Source organism: Elephas maximus, chromosome 19 (assembly GCF_024166365.1).
Source record: "Elephas maximus indicus isolate mEleMax1 chromosome 19, mEleMax1 primary haplotype, whole genome shotgun sequence".
Lineage (NCBI taxonomy): Eukaryota > Metazoa > Chordata > Mammalia > Proboscidea > Elephantidae > Elephas > Elephas maximus.
The window spans coordinates 50,527,799-50,542,944 of record NC_064837.1 but is presented as its reverse complement, the minus strand read 5'-3'; the positions used below and the strand labels follow the sequence as shown (position 1 = coordinate 50,542,944).

At 53.9% G+C, this 15,146-nt stretch overlaps 2 protein-coding genes across 3 annotated transcripts; both read left to right on the top strand.

Moving 5' to 3' along the window:
• The first annotated feature begins 1,085 nt into the window (after positions 1-1,085).
• Positions 1,086-2,403, top strand: PYY (peptide YY). 2 transcript variants are annotated; one of them, XM_049860394.1, is made up of 4 exons: positions 1,086-1,269; positions 1,661-1,848; positions 1,959-2,039; positions 2,180-2,403. In XM_049860394.1, the coding sequence occupies exons 2-4, from the start codon at positions 1,661-1,663 to the stop codon at positions 2,202-2,204; spliced, it is 294 nt and encodes a 97-aa protein (XP_049716351.1). In that variant the 5' UTR covers positions 1,086-1,269; the 3' UTR covers positions 2,205-2,403. The 2 variants fall into 2 exon arrangements, with proteins under 2 accessions (XP_049716351.1, XP_049716352.1); XM_049860395.1 differs by lacking the exon at positions 2,180-2,403 and having other exon boundaries at positions 1,959-2,043.
• Positions 2,404-10,792: 8,389 nt separating this feature from the next.
• Positions 10,793-14,108, top strand: PPY (pancreatic polypeptide). The gene is given in 5 exon segments (XM_049861366.1): positions 10,793-10,983; positions 11,201-11,235; positions 11,238-11,271; positions 13,285-13,310; positions 13,921-14,108. Coding segments are annotated over 5 exon segments (474 nt in total).
• Positions 14,109-15,146: the final 1,038 nt, after the last annotated feature.

The following is a 15,146-nucleotide window of genomic DNA, read 5'->3' as shown; positions in this document are numbered from 1 at the left end:
TGCTGACCTTTTGTAGCAGCCATAGCTCTTAACCATTAGGCCACCAGTGTTCCTCATGTAGTAACCCCCCAAAACCCAAATGTGTTGCCATCCTGTGGATTCCGACTCATAGCGACCACATAGGGTTTCCAAAAACAAAACCCACTGCCGTGGAGTTGATTCTGACTCATAGCGACCCTATAGGACAGAGTAGACCTGCCTGGTAGAGTTTCCACAGAGCGCCTGGCAGATTCGAACTGCCAGCCTTTTAGTTAGCAGTCGTAGCACTTAATCACTACGCCACCAGGCTTTCCAAGGAGGTGTTTAATAAACATTCATCCTTTCCTTTTTCCTTCTAAGGCCCAGTGGACACTGCAATGGGCTGGGAAGGTGGTGTATGCTTGGGCCCAAAGACACCAGTGCCCTGAATGACACCTGCATGGGGGTGGAGGCACACTGCCTCGGGAGGGGGCCCTATGCCAGGCCTGGCTGGACCCCAGTCTGCATGTGCCAGGCTGGATGCAGGTGGCCGGCTCAGCTGCTCTGGGGACAGGACTGGCTTCTGCCTCCTCCAGCCCCCGTCCCCAGCTCTTTAACTGAGAGAGTACCTAATGAGGTGTCCAGAGAGGCCCCTCAGGACATCATAAACAGCAGGTCAGGGGCAAGAGGTCATATGTTTCCACTCCTGCCTCCTCTAGGAACTTTCCCGACAGGTCCTGATCCACTTGTGGCTCTTCTCCAAGGTGATACCAAGTAGGGGCTGGAAAGGTGCCGTTTTCTAAGGGTTGGAAAGGTGGTCTTCCAAGCTGAGGAGGATGGCAGCTCATCCCTGGTCCTAGGGGCTGCCTCAGCAATCTGAATTGAAGCACCACACTTCCTCAGAAGGCTAGACTTGCCACGGGGTTGGGGGGTTGTGAGGTGAAGACGGGGTTCAGACAAGCGCCTTGCCCAGAGGGACCCTGAGCCTGAGTATGGCGGTCGCCTCCCCACAGCTCCTGAGAAGTGGAGGTATCATACACTGGCTGGGTGTAAGCTCAGCGAAGGGGCGGGGTGGAGGGAGACAGGAGGAAGGGCCCTCCCACTCCGGATCGCCCTCTCCCTCAAGCTTCCCCTCCCCCTCAGGCTCCCCTGTCCTCTAGGGCTCCCCCTCCCTTCCCAGGCCGGGATATAAGCCCTGCAGGGAAAGCCGAGCAGCAGGGGAGAAGGCCGCAGCTGGACCTGCAGCAGTCCAGCCCTCGGGACTTCCCTGCCTTTCACCTCCTGCTTTTCTCTGCTTCCCGAGCTGTCGTTGTAAGTAGCCTGGGGCCAGGGATGGTCCGACGCCGGGGAAACTGAGGCTGGGATGGTGGAAGTTGAGGCTGAGTAGTGGGAAGCTGGATTTGAGGAGGGCTAGCAGAGGTGGAAGCAGAGGTGGGAAGGACTGGGGCCTGGGAGCCCCCGCTGCCAGTATGGACCTCTCCCTCCAGCTGCCTCACTGGGCAGCAGCGTGTGGGGGGAGAGCAGGGGCAGGCAGGGCTTATGCCCCTCTGATAGATGGGGAAACTGAGGCCAAAAACGGTGCAGTGACTGAGGACACACAGCGAGCCGGGAGGCCCAACGGGGCAACGGCACCCTCCAGGCTCCCTACAGCCGTCGGGGATCGAGGCTCGCAATGACCCATGCTCCAATGCCACCTCCCCAGATGGTGAAGGGGCGCCGGCCGTGGCCCGCCATGGTTGCAGTACTACTGGTCCTGCTCGCCTGCCTCGGAGCAATGGTCGACGCCTACCCCTCCAAACCTGAGGCTCCGGGCGAGGACGCCTCCCCGGAGGAGCTGAACCGCTACTACACCTCCCTACGCCACTACCTCAACCTGGTCACCCGGCAGCGGTCAGCGCATGCGCGAGGAGGGCGGGTCAGTGGGCTCCCACGCTTGGCATCGCTCCGCCAGGGGCGTGGCCTCACCTTGCCACGCCCTCACCTGGCCTCGCCCCCTCCAGGTATGGGAAACGGGACAGCCCCGAAGGTCTACTCTCGAAACTGTTCTCCCTGGACAGCGAGGAACATCCCATCAAGTCGCGGTAATGCGCCCACCTCACCACACCGCTGCCCCCTAGAGCCTGGCCTGGTCCTGCTGCACCATAGAACCCCCACCTTGACGCCACCACTCTCCAGATTCGAGGCTGGGCTCCCGAGTGACTCCTTTCCTTTCCCTCTACAGCTCAGAAGACGCCTATATGTGGTGATGACCCCCAGGGCCTCCTGGGAGATATGCCAACCACACCAACCTCATTTTCATATTTGCTCCTGGCCCCTGGACCTGGAGTCCTCGCCCTGCCGGCTGCTTCTGGGGAGGGCTTATGGTGGGGTCCCCAGCCCTTTTTTTTTTTGGCTCCCCCAGCCCCTGGGCGGGAGGGCTGTTTATAGTCCTCCCCTGATCCCCAAATAAAGAGCAAATTTCACAGAAATAGAATGTGTGTTTGTATCTCTTTATTCTTCTCCTTCGTGGAGGTGGCATCTGGGTGGAAGTGGAGGGTGGAGGCGGGGGGTGGGGATGCGATAAGACTGGAGGCCTCAGACATGTGTCAGTCCTGATCACTCCAAGACAAAGCTGGAGAGGGGCTCCCTCTGCTCGGAGCTAAGAGAAAACCAGCTGGACAGTGCTCTGACAAGGAACCTCCTGGAACCTTCTAGTCCAGTTCTTGAAAAGGGGTTGGGTGGGACAGGAGGAAGATGAGGGGCCAGAGTCTGTGAGGAGGATGGGGGAGGGTGGAAAGGAACATGCTAGGTAGCCTAGGACAGTAGATGGGGCCAGAGCTGCCAGCGCCCACCCTTCAACTCCTATCAAGATGAAGGGGAGCTGGGGAATTTCTGGGGTCCCCAGCCTTTTTCTCTGTACCCTCAGCCCTAGGGTGGTTCCTTGAGGAGGCATATTACTAGCCCCCTGGGCTGTACTGGCTGGCTGGCGATAGAGACGGGATCCAAGAGGGGGCTGTGAAAGAAGAGACATGGGGGGTTGGTGAGTGAGCTGGGGGAAGAGGTCATTTCTAACATCTCCCATTCCCTGGGCCAGAAGGGGAGTGGGCCTGTGAAGGCTTCCCTTTCCCTCACCGCCTCCCCCCAACCTTGCTGAATTCATACTTAGTGGCTAAGTCATTAACTCTGCCTTCTTGGTGACAAGGCCATGGGAACACCCTCCTGTGTCCCCCACCCCCTTCCCTGGACTAGCCACTGAAGACTGATGGTGGATGTTTAAACTGAAGTCTAATCGAATCCCTCACCACTCTGCACCTACGCCCGTGAGGCATTCCAGAGCCTTCCTGAGAGCTGCTGTTCCCTGAACACCCTTCCTTTCCAGACCCTTTCCTCCAGGAAGCTTGCCTTAATTGTCCCTGATCTGTCCTGCACTCTTTTCGCCCTCCTTGTTCACCTAGCTCTCACGGCCAGTGCTAGGTCTGATGAGAGTTCTGTCCATGTCTCTGCGTCCTGTCACTCTTCTCTAGGGGTCTGGGGGTTCACTGAAAGAAGGCCTGTGTCTCACTACTCAGACACAGCCTTCTCTGTGTTGGGCTCTCTCCCTGGTCCCTAGTTCAGCTAGACCTGGCCAAACCCAAGGGAGGGGCTGGGGATTGAGGGAGGAGAATAGATTGAGACCAAAGTCCCAGCCCCAGAGAGGATAAGAAGGGCAGCAAGGCTGGGCAGCGTTACTGTGGAGGGTAGTGGCCACGCAGGGCTATTTGTAGTTAGGTGGCTCTGGGAGGAGAGAAGACTCTAAGGCTGGCTCTGCCGTAGCTGCAAGGGAGACCCCTGCTCAGACACAACCTGCTCTAGGAGTTCCTGGGGCTCTGACACCCACCATCCCCTGTCTGTCTACACACCCTGCTCAGCCTGGTTGGCTAGAAGGCCAGGCCAAGGGCAGTGGAGGTAGGGCTGGAAAGGTGAGGCAGAGGAGCAGGTGCAGGGCCTGGTCCAGGTTACCGGCTTTGTGGATTCTGGGGTTCTGTGACTTTGCCTGAGATTACTCTCCCCCCTCCAGAGCCCCTTCCCTTTCCTTGGTCTAGAAAACATCTTCAGAGTAGCAGTCACCCCCCGCCCCCAGAAACCTTTCCTTTTTTGTGGGGCAGAGTTAGCTTCTCTGTTCTCTCTCTGTATTACCCAAGTCCTCAGTTTCTCTAAAATGATGCTTTCACGTCCACAAGATGGCCCCTGGCTGCACTGGAGTAAATGTGATCACCCGAGAAAATGTGGAAACCTTAGATAGTCCCCAGGCACACGCCTCAACAGTTAAGAGTAGACATGGCCTTCATGGGGGCACCTCACTTTTGAAACTAGCTGATCAGTTGGAAGCTTGCATGCCTGCCTTGCTCTTTCCTTCCTGACCACAGTTCTACTTTCTCTCTTTGCCTTGTGAGCAACCCCAGTGTTTCCCCTGCTGGCCCTGTGTGGCTTGCCGTGTCTTGCCAGGGAACTGTGAGTACAATAGTCTTCTAATTCTCAGGGCTTCTCTTGATCTGGATCTGGCCTCACCTTATCTGACCCGAGGTAACGTGGTTCAGATACTCTCCTCACTGTATTGCCATTATCTGAGACCCACTTCCTATCACTTTTTGTCCCTGCCCTCTTCCCAGGGCAAGTGGGAAGGGAGCACACAACAGTGGCTTTGGTTCACTGCTGTGGTTGGGGGTGGAGGGAGTACACCTGAGTGTCTGGTGTCCATGGTCTCATATCTATCTGTCAGTCTGCCTGGAAGAGCTGCGGTCAGTTTGAGGCTAATGGGAGAGAGGCTTGGTATGGCTTATGCAGGACCATGGACAATTTCTTCCTCGCTTGCCATGTCTGGTTGACCACCAGTGACGTAGCTTCATCTCATGCTCCCTTTGAGGGGTATTGGGGTGGTAGTTCCTGTAGTTAATTCACTGCTGATCAGACTCAACCAATATCAGAGCTGGAGGGAAACTCAGATGTAGTAATAGTAATATTAATGAAAATAACAATAGCCACTGTCTTAGTCATCTAGCGCTGTTATAACAGAATACCACAAGTGGATGGCTTTAACAGAAAGAAATTTATTCTCTCACAGTCTAGTAGGCTAGAAGTTCAAATTCAGGGCATCAGCTCCAAGGGAAGGCTTTCTGTCTATGGGGGAAGGTCCTTGTCCTCAATCTCCCCCTGGTCTAGGAACTTCTCAGAGCAGGAAACTTGGGTCCAAAGGAGGCACTCTGCTCCTGGCCTTACTTTCTTGGTGGTATGAGATCCCCCTGTGTCTCTGCTCATTTCTTTTATATCTCAAAAGAGGCTGACTTAAGACACAACCCAATCTTGTAGACTGAGTCCTGCCTCATTAATATAACTGCCTCCAATCCTGCCTCATTAACATCATAGAGGTAGGATTTACAACACATAGGAAAATCACATCAGGTAACAAAATGCTGGACAATCACACAATACTGGGAATCATGGCCTAGCCAAGTAGACACATATTTTTTGGGGACACAGTTTAATCCATGACAATGCCTTCTTAAAAAGCAATTACTGGTTATTTACTGATTAGATAGTAGGTAAGAACTACTTTAGGTGAAGGGAAGGACAACACTCAATACAGGAGATGTCAGCTCAACTGGCCTGTACCAAAAGCAAAGAAGTTTCCTGAATAAACTGAATGCTTTGAAGGTCAGTGGAGCAAGGGCGGGGGTTTGGGGACTATGGCTTCAGGGGACTTCTAAGTCAACTGGCAAAATAAATTCTATTAAGAAAATATTCTGGATTCCACCTTGAAGTGTGGCATCTTGGATCCTAAACACTAACAAGCGGCCATCTAAGATGCGTCAATGAATCTCAACCCACCTGGATCGAAGGAGAATGAAGAACACCAAGGTCACAAGGTAATTATGAGCCCAAGAGACAGAAAGGGCCACATGAACTACAGACTACATCATCCTGAGACCAGAAGAACTACATGGTGCCCGGCCACAACCGATGACTGCCCTGACAGGGAACACAACAGAAAACCCCTGAGGGAGCAGGAGAACAGTGGGATGCAGACCCCAAATTCTCATAAAAAGACCAGACTTAATGGTCTGACTGAGACTAGAAGAATCCCAGCGGTCATGGTCCCCAAACCTTCTGTTGGCCCAGGACAGGAGCCATTCCCGAAACCAACTCATCAGACATGGATTGGACTGGACAATGGGTTGGAGAGAGATGCTGATGAGGAGTGAGCTACTTGCATCAGGTGGACACTTGAGACTGTGTTGGCATCTCCTGCCTGGAGGGGAGATGGGAAGGTAGAGGGGGTTAGAAACTGGCAAAACAGTCATGAAAGGAGAGAGTGGGCTGACTCATTATGGGGAGAGTAAGTGGGAGTATGTAGTAAGGTGTATATAAGTTTATATGTGAGAGACTGACTTGACTTGTAAACTTTCACTTAGAGCACAATAAAAATTAAAAAAAAAAAACAAACAGTTACTTATGTGCCTGAGAAGAAGCTCTGGTGGCACAATTTTTAAGCACGTAGCTGCTAACTTAAAGGAGACCTGGTGGCACAGCGGTTAAGTGTTTGCCTGCTAACCGAAAGGTCTGCAGTTCGAACTCACTAGCCGCTCCTTGGAAACTCTATGGGGCAGTTCTAGTCCGTCCTATAGGGTTGCTGTGAGTCAGAATCGACTCAATGGTAACGGATTTGCTTTAGTTTTGGGCTAACTTAAAAGTTGGTGGTTTGAACCCACCAGCCACTCCATGGGAGAAAGATGTGGCAGTCTGCTTCCATAGATTAAAACCACACCAAACCCACTGCTGTCAAGTCAGTTCTGACTCATAGCAAGCCTACAGGACAGAGTAGAACTGCCCCACAGGGTTTCCAAGGCTGTAAATCTTACTGAAGCAGACTGACACATCTTTCTCCCTCAGACTGAATGATGAGTTAGAACCAGCTGATCTTTCTGTTATTAGCCGAGTGCTTTAACCACTGTGCCACCAGGACTCCTTCCATAAAGATTACAGCCTTGGAAATCCTATGGGGCTATAGGTTTGCTATGAGTCGTAAATGACTCGGCAGCGATGGGTTTTATGTGCCTGACTCTGGGCTGTATGCTTTACAAACGTTGCATCGCTTAGGATATTGATTTGGCTTCTATTTAAACAGAGAAGGAATTAACAGTGGATTAAACAAGTAAGAAATTTATTTCTCTCTTTTATAAAATGCTAGTGGCATCTGGGTGGGGGGGCAGCTCTGTTTCTTGAGGACATCCAAGAACCCAGGCTCCTATTTTGTGGCTCCCCTGCCCCTCATCCACGTGGTTGAAGATGGTCCCCCATCATCACATCTGTGTTCTAGGCAATGGGAAAAGGAGGGAAGGGGAGAGGGGAAGTGGTCTGGTTATTATGCTATATAACAAATTACCCCCAAATGTAGCAGCTTAAAACAACCGTTTTATCTGGCTCGTGATTTTGTGGTTCAGGAAATTGGGAAGGGCTTGACTGGGTGGTTCTCACGTGGAGTCCCTCTTGTGGGTACAGTGAGAGGCTGGCTGCGGCTGCAGTCATCCTAAGGCTCACCTGGCCTGATGCCCAAGATCATGCCTGGCTCCCACATGCCTGGCAGTTGATACTGGCTATTTGCTGGGGGCTCAGCTGGGGCTGTTGACCAGAGCACCTGCAGGTGGCCTGTCCAGCATGATGCTCTTTGGGGATGGACTTCTTACATGGCAGGGCCCCCGCCCCCCCACCACCAGAGAGAGCATCCCAAGAGAACCAGGAGGAAGCAGCATTGGCTTGTCTGACCTAGCCTCAGAAGTCACATGGCATCTGCACCATGCTCTATTGATCAAAGCAGCCACAGACCCATTCAAGTGGAAGGGATATGGACCCAACTAGAAAAACATGTGGGATGGGAGGTATTTTTGTGGCTATTTTTGGAAAATACAATCTGCCACAGGAGGACACACCCAATCCTAAAAACAGACAGGCACAAATCACTTCAACTCCCATCGCATTGGTTAAAACTCAGTCAATGGCCCCACCTAGCTGCCAGGATGACCTGAGAGATGTCAATAGCTGTGTGGCATGTGCCGATCTCAAGCTTTTTTACAAAGGAAGTAGAGAGTGGAAGTGAGGGCAACTAGGGCTGAGGATGGCTGTGACAGCCCCCTACCACACATACCTTGGGCCCCTTGTTCACTCTCTTAGGACCAAGCCAAGCCCACTTGGGGGCTTCGGCCACTCTTATGGAGCCCGGGTCTTGCCTCTACTTCCCTCGGCCTGGGAACCGCATCTGCCTTCAGGTCCCTGTAGTCTCCCTGAGTCCCTGCCTCTGGCCAGGGCACCTGCATCAATCCCCAGATTCACGGTCTGTCTGCTGGGGCTTGGTCCCGAGGTGAGTAGTGGCCAGGACAGGTCCCAGCAGGGCACAGTCCTGTGGGAGCCTAGGCCTTCTGAGCAGGGGTTGGAGCTTGGCACCCCCTGGTGGCACACCAAAGCCTCTGCGGGCCTCACTAGAGGCCAGCCTACAATTAGCCACTACCAGTTCACCACCCTTGTTTTATAAAGTGGGAAACAGGCCCAGAGAAGGGCCGGGACCGAGACAGAACAAACTTTATTTTTGCTTTGGAATGTATGTTTCTGATGGGTGAAAGATTATTGTTCTTCTTACTATCAGAAATCAGAATGGAGAGGAACAAGGCAGGACACTGATGTTGACTGAGTCTTCCTCTATCCTATCTTGAAATGGTCATGATTAGCCCCATTTTACAGAGAGGAATATAGAGGCTCAGAGGTTAAAGGAATTACTCATCTGGCTTATCATACCAGCCCCCCGCCTCCCTCCACAGCACACACTTATTGCTGTTCTGATCTGGGACAGCAGGACCTCAGGAGGAAGACGTCCTTCACTCCCTACTCCGGCACTGATATGTCATTCAGATATAGCCAGTTACTGCTTTGGGGCTTGAGCTGGCAGGGGGTCTGTGGAACTGGGGAAGGGACATGAGCAGGGGAAAGACTGAGAGACTGCTGGGCGTTTGGGGTTGGGGAGGCTGGAAATCTAGGCTAGAATTTGAGTCCTAGGCAGCTGTGTGGTCTTAGGCAAGTGTCTTTACCTCTCTGAGCCTCGGGTTTCTCAGCCCCAGAAGTGGGAAACTACAGCAATACTTTGATGGCCCCACTTAGAAAAAATAAGTGCAGGTTTTAGAGCTCAACCTTTGTTTCAAACCCTGGATATCCCACTGACTAGCTGTGAGGCCTGGGCCTCAGTTTTTTGCATCTGTAAAACGGGTAGTTGTAAAGATTCAGTGAGGTGATGGAGCGGGGAGCGTTTTGGAAAATTTTTGGTTTTACAAATGATGCTGATTTTTTATCACTCCCCTTGGACTGGGGGCACTGGGAATGTCTGGGATAGGAGAAACAGTAACAAAAAATTGGAACCCCACTTACCCCTAAACCCAGGGACTTTGTCACTCTGCATCCTATACACCAGTCAGCTGGGCTTCTGCCTGCCTGGGTCCCCACCTCTCTCCACATTGCTTAAGGATCTGAGGTTCCTCCTTGTTCCCACCTTGTTCTAATCCCAAATTGCAAAGAAAAGCTTGAATCTCAAACCTTCATCCCTGGGGTCTCAGAGCTGCAGCTTCAGCCCTCAGCCTTCAAGGAATCCATTTGATGATTAAGTTTAATCCTTGGGAAGCGAAGGGGCTGTTCAGAGGCCTGGGATCAGAACCCTTCAGGTGCCCTAAAGTCTTAGTACCCGGGCCTTCTTGAACCAAGCCTGTTCTGGTGCTTAAAGAGTCAGGGACAGCTTGGGCATCAGGAATGGGGGCCCACAGTTTTATTAAGGTCCAGTATTATGTGTTAGTCCCACAACACTACCGTGTCCCCCCTCCCCTCCCCGACAGCGCTGGCATTGCAGGCACAAGGGAGACAGGAGGAGGGGGTGAGGGCTGGGAGTAAGAGAGGCTGATAGGAGACAGGGACTCCAGGGGGCTGAGGAGTATAAAGGGGCATGGCCAAGGGCAGGGGAGGCCCATCCAGCCTGAGGCAGGTGCCTGCTGGGTCCAGTTCCTGTTGGTCCAGGACCCAGAATGAGGGAGCTTGGCCTGCCTGGCTCTGTGGGGAGTCCTGGGCCTAGTGTCTGCGCTGGTGGGAAGGATATGGTGCTTTGCAGGGTTGGGGGCCTCTGGCTCTGCATCTGGAAAAACCTGTCACACTGGAAAAGCAGTCCGTTGAGAAGATGGAGTATGTGCGCTCGAAGGGGGTTGTGTCTGCAAACAGGACCATGTGACTGGGACCTTGTGAGTGGCTGTGATTCTTGTGTGTGTGTGTGTGTGTGACTGTGCCAGTCTGCCCAGGGCGACATGGGCAATAGTCTTCTCCAGGACCTGTGTCAGCATGTCTCACCAGGGGCGTTTTGGGGGCAGGGCCAGACCCATAAGACCATGGGTTTCTGTCCATAGTTCACAAGTTCATTCGGTGTCTTTCCACCCTGTGTGTGAGCTGAAGTGCCCCAACTTCCCGTCAGTTTTTTACCTTTTCCTTCCACCCTTCCCCCACACTTGCTTCCTCAGAGCACCAGGCCCTGGATGTCAGGAGCCCTGCACCTCCTGCCCCAGGTCACCCAGGTTCCCACCTTCTCTGCCAGACTTTTCTACTTTGCTGAGGCACTGGCTGAGCTCCGGCTGTTGGGCTGCCCATGAGGAGGCCTATCCGTGCCCTCAGGCTGATGTCTAGGAGGTGGGGTGGGCTCTGCTCCCTTACTTGTGATGGGCTCAGGGCTGGGCAAGTGGGCCCTGGTCCCTGGGCACCAGGAATCTACACACTAGGCTTGTCCCACATCCTTGCTTCTCAGATGGGTGCCACACGCCACTTCCTCTCCAAGCAGCTCCTGTTCACCTTCGTGGCTCTGTTGCTGCAGCCGCTTCTGGGTATCCAGGGAGCCCTGCTGGAGCCAGTGTACCTGAGGGACAATGCTACCCCAGAGCAGATGGCCCAGTACGCAGCTGAGCTCCGCAAATCCATCAACATGTTGACCAGACCAAGGTGAGCGTGAGGGAGGGAAGAGATCTCAGCCCCTGGGACCCTGGGCTCACTTCGCATTCCTGGCCTTCCATGCCTGCTCCAGGGCACACAGGCACCTCTCCTGACCAGGCCTGGGCCCATGCTCCCTAGGTGGGACGGTGCTAAAGGTAGGTAGGTATGAGGCAGGTGAACTGGCATCTGGGCACAGTGCTTGCCTCAGCTACCTCGCCCTTCCCAGGTATGGGAAAAGAGACAAAGAGGATACACTGGACTTCCTGCTGTAGGGCGCCCTCATGCAGCTGCCCCCAGGTAAGTTTGACTCTCTTTCCCGACTGGTTGGGGCTGAAGCTGGGGCAGGAGGAGGTATGAATTAGAGCCTTGAAAAGGTGGGGAGAACAGGGGCCCAGGGCTGTTCTGAGGACCCCCCACTCACACCACATCTGCTTCTGCACCCTCGTTACAGAGCGCTCAGCCAGATGGATTTGTAAAGCCACCTCCTGCCTTCTCGACTCCCTGGGCAGTGCTGCCCAGGTTCGCCTTCTGCCCCTTGTTCTCTGGTCCCTCACAGGCTAAATAAAGCAAATCAAAGTCACAGCTTCTCTCTCCGTGGACCTCTGGAGGGGGCAGGGGCAGGCCAAGTGCACATGCCTGGGTGAGAGAAAGGGTGGAAATGGGGAGGCGGGTATAAATGATGGAGAACACCTGCAGGGTCATCAGAGCCATTCCGTGCACCTTCTCCACTTCAGAGGGCAAGTGGTGGCCCTAAGGGAGGCAGCGACTCCCCCAAGGTCATCCACTAGTCAATGAAGTGGCAGTCTTGAATTGCTCCATTTCAGCAGACCCAGGCCTTTCAGATTATCAGTTCAGTGACAGTCCTGCCCCCAGCAGACTCCCATCGAAGCTTTCCTATGCCCCCCCACCTAAGCCTAGGACGTCTCCCATCAAAACTGCCTGGTGCAAGTAGTAATTTATACCACCATGATCTTGGCATGGAGGCAGGGCGCTGGGTCAGCCTGGAGCAATGACTCTCCTGCTGAGGCAGTCACTGCTGCCTCAGTGGCAATAGAGTTGCCCTCCTTCGGACAAGTCTGAGCACATCTCGCTGTGCTGTTTTTAGCTGGGGCTTATCAGGGTACACAGGGCCCAGCTGAAGCATGGCCGTGGAAGGGGCCTGTGATGAGGAGGAGCCTGGAGCTGGTGACACGGGAGGCTCATTGCTTCCAGGGGGGTGGAGTGAAGTCAGAGGATTGGAGCCTGGCTCCTGAGATGGCTCTGCTCCCCCTGCCCTCCGCGTCCCCCGCCACGCCCTCCTCCTGCCCCTACTCTGACTGAAGGGGTGGTGCTTGTGGATTTGGTGGATGAGGTGGTCCACCCGCTGACCCCGTGGTGGTGATGACACCACAGTTGTGTACCCCTTCAAGGCCTGGCTCTGTCTAGTGTGTGTAAATGACCTGGAAATGGAGCCAGGCCCTAAAAGTCTTCAAGAGGGCCCAATTGCTACACAAATGCATGGCTCAGATGATTCTTAAATCAAGGGGGTGTATGGGTGGGGCTGGTTTCGACAGGACAGAGTTTGAGCTTGGATGTTGGAGCTTGAAGTCCCAGCATTTTCTCTGGTGGCTAAGAGAATGGGTTCTGAGTGTAGACACTTCCCAGGGGTAGGACCCTGCTCAGGACAAGCAAGGTCCCCTAAAGGTTTGTGGTTTGAACCCACCCAGAAGCACTTCAGAAGAAAGGCCTGGCAATCTACTTTCATAAAGAGTGTTGTTGCTGTTAGCTGCTGTTGAGTCTGTTCCTGACTCATGGTGACCCCATGTGATTATAGCCAAGAAAATCCTATGGAGCAGTTCTACTCTAACACATGAGATGCCAGGAGTTGGAATCAACTCCATAGCAATGAGTTTGGGTCTTTTTTTTTTTCAGGATAACCTGTATGTGAGATTTGGTTCACGGGAGCTGCTTCTGTAGCCAGCTGACCCCTGCCCCTGTCCAGGCCTCCCTGATGGCCACTGGCCTGCAAAGGGGAGTGCCACCCTCAAAACCAGCTTCTCAGGGACAGGCCCTGGCTGGGCTCCTGACCCTCCCTGTGCTCTACTCAATGCTAAAGGGGCTGAGAGGGTCCAGGAAGCAAAGCGGGCACCTAATGCTCTGTGCACTGAGGGGCAGACAAAGGACTGCTGCTTGTGCCTGTGCCAACACTGACACCCAGACTGGCATGTGAAGCTGCCCCATTTTGTATAGAAAGGTGGAGGGGGGTGTGTCTGGATGAAGTCCCTCCTGTTGCTCTGACCTCTCTGTGCTCAGAGTTCCCCACTCCCACAGTGGTGTAAGTGTGTACGGAGGGGAAGGTGGGTGGGGAAGACCCCCAGGCAGCTGAGGTCTTTTTCTCCCAAAGAAGGAACTCCAGGTCCCCTTTCTCCTTTGAGAACAGGCTCCCTCCTACCCACTGCCCACAGAAGTCACACTAGCAACAGGCTTTGTTTCTCTTTATTGTTCTCACTGGGGGGGTGGGGAGCTGAGGCACCACCTCTCAGGATAAAAAGGGGTCAGCCATAGGGAGACCTGGGTCAGAAACCTGGAGTCAAGGCCCGGCCTGGAGAAGGAAGTCCCTGGGGCCCTGGTATCCCTTCCAGTGGCTTCCTCTCGCTCCCACCCAATCTGCCCGAGTCCGAGGTCCCTGACTTGGTCTCAGCAGTGCTTGGGGCTCTCCTACCTGGCGTCCACGGAGGGGGTCAATGGTTGGGATTCCTAGGCGTTTGGTGGTGGGGCTTTAGTAGCGTTCAAAGGTTTCTTGGAGTTTTTATCGTCTTTAGACTTCTTGGTGTCCTTAGACTTCAAGCTGGGGAACACGTCCTTGCATCAGTCAAAGGGCTGCGGTGCACGTGGGAGGGGTCCGTTTCCTCCCCCAAGCCTGTCCTTTCTCCCTCCCATCCTCCGCTGACCCACCTGCTGTTGAAGAGCTTCTCCATGTATTTGTTGAGCTGGCCAAAGTTTGTCAGCCATTCGGCGACTCTGGGCCCGGGGGAGTGGGACAGTTGCAGCTGCTCACCCAGGACGCCCTCGGGCAGCAAAAGAAGCGGCACCAGGTAGACCAGGACCAGTGCACATGCGCAGTGCAGAGCCGGTCTCTGGAGCGGGCGGGATAGACAGAGCCGCGGGGCGGTCACGCGAGGCCTAGGGGAAGCTTACACCGAGGAGCTTGTCTGCCCCTAGGACATACACAGGTGCGTGAGCGCCGTGAGGGATACCCAGGTGCCAGGTGGAATGGTGCACACCTGGACATGCACAGGGATGCACACAAAGTACCTAGGTAAATGGGCACACATGGCACGTAGGGAAGGCGCGCCTTGGGGTTGATACATGAACACAAGGAGGGCATATGCTACTGAAAGTAGGGCCTCACGTAGTCTGCCTTCTAACCAATCACCTCTCCCTCAACTTCCTGTCCCCCCCTCCACCCCCGCGCTCACTGGACTCCAGCCACTCTGACCTCCTTGCTGTTCCCCCAAAATGCTGAACACGCTGTTCTCTCTGCCTGGAAGACTGTTCATCTGGATATTTGCTTTCTTTTTTTTTTTTTTTAGGTATAAACTCAAAACTCACCTTCTAATTGGGTCCCACCCTGACACCTCTATTTAAAATTGCAGCCCATCCCATTGTCTTGCTTTTTTTCTCCCGTTGAGCTGATCACCTTCTAACTTATTGTATTCTATACTTATTTATTACGTTTATTGTCTGCATCCTTCCCCAGCGTCACCCCTCCCCCAGTGTGAGCACCAGGAAGGCAGGGCTCCTTGTCTGTTTCACCCACTGATGTATCACAAGCACCTAGTACAATGCCTGCCACTTAGCAGGTGCTCAATAATACCTGTGAAATGAATGAACAACACAGTTGAAAAACAGAATGCGAGCCCAGGGATTCCCACGTGCACACCCAGTGATGCACAGAGAAGGCACACACAGTGATTCACACAATATGATGCCCATAAATACCCCCAGAGGCCATCGGCTGTCTTGACCAGGGTTCCCCTCATCCCCAATCACCCCAGCAGGGAAAAAAGGTCCTAGCTCCTGGTCATCCAACTGGCAGAGAGGGCTGCCCTGGCCTCCCTTCTCCATGCCCTTAGTGGGCCTGGGAGGGTCCCTTGGTGCTAGCCCCATCCCTAATCTCATTGAGGGCATAG

Coding starts and splice junctions, on each gene's coding strand:
- PYY (XM_049860394.1), top strand. CDS start 1,661: ATGGTGAAGGGGCGCCGGCCGTGGCCCGCCATGGTTGCAGTACTACTG. Junction 1,849..1,958: donor AACCTGGTCACCCGGCAGCG/GTCAGCGCATGC, acceptor CGCCCCCTCCAG/GTATGGGAAACGGGACAGCC. Junction 2,040..2,179: donor GAACATCCCATCAAGTCGCG/GTAATGCGCCCA, acceptor TTCCCTCTACAG/CTCAGAAGACGCCTATATGT.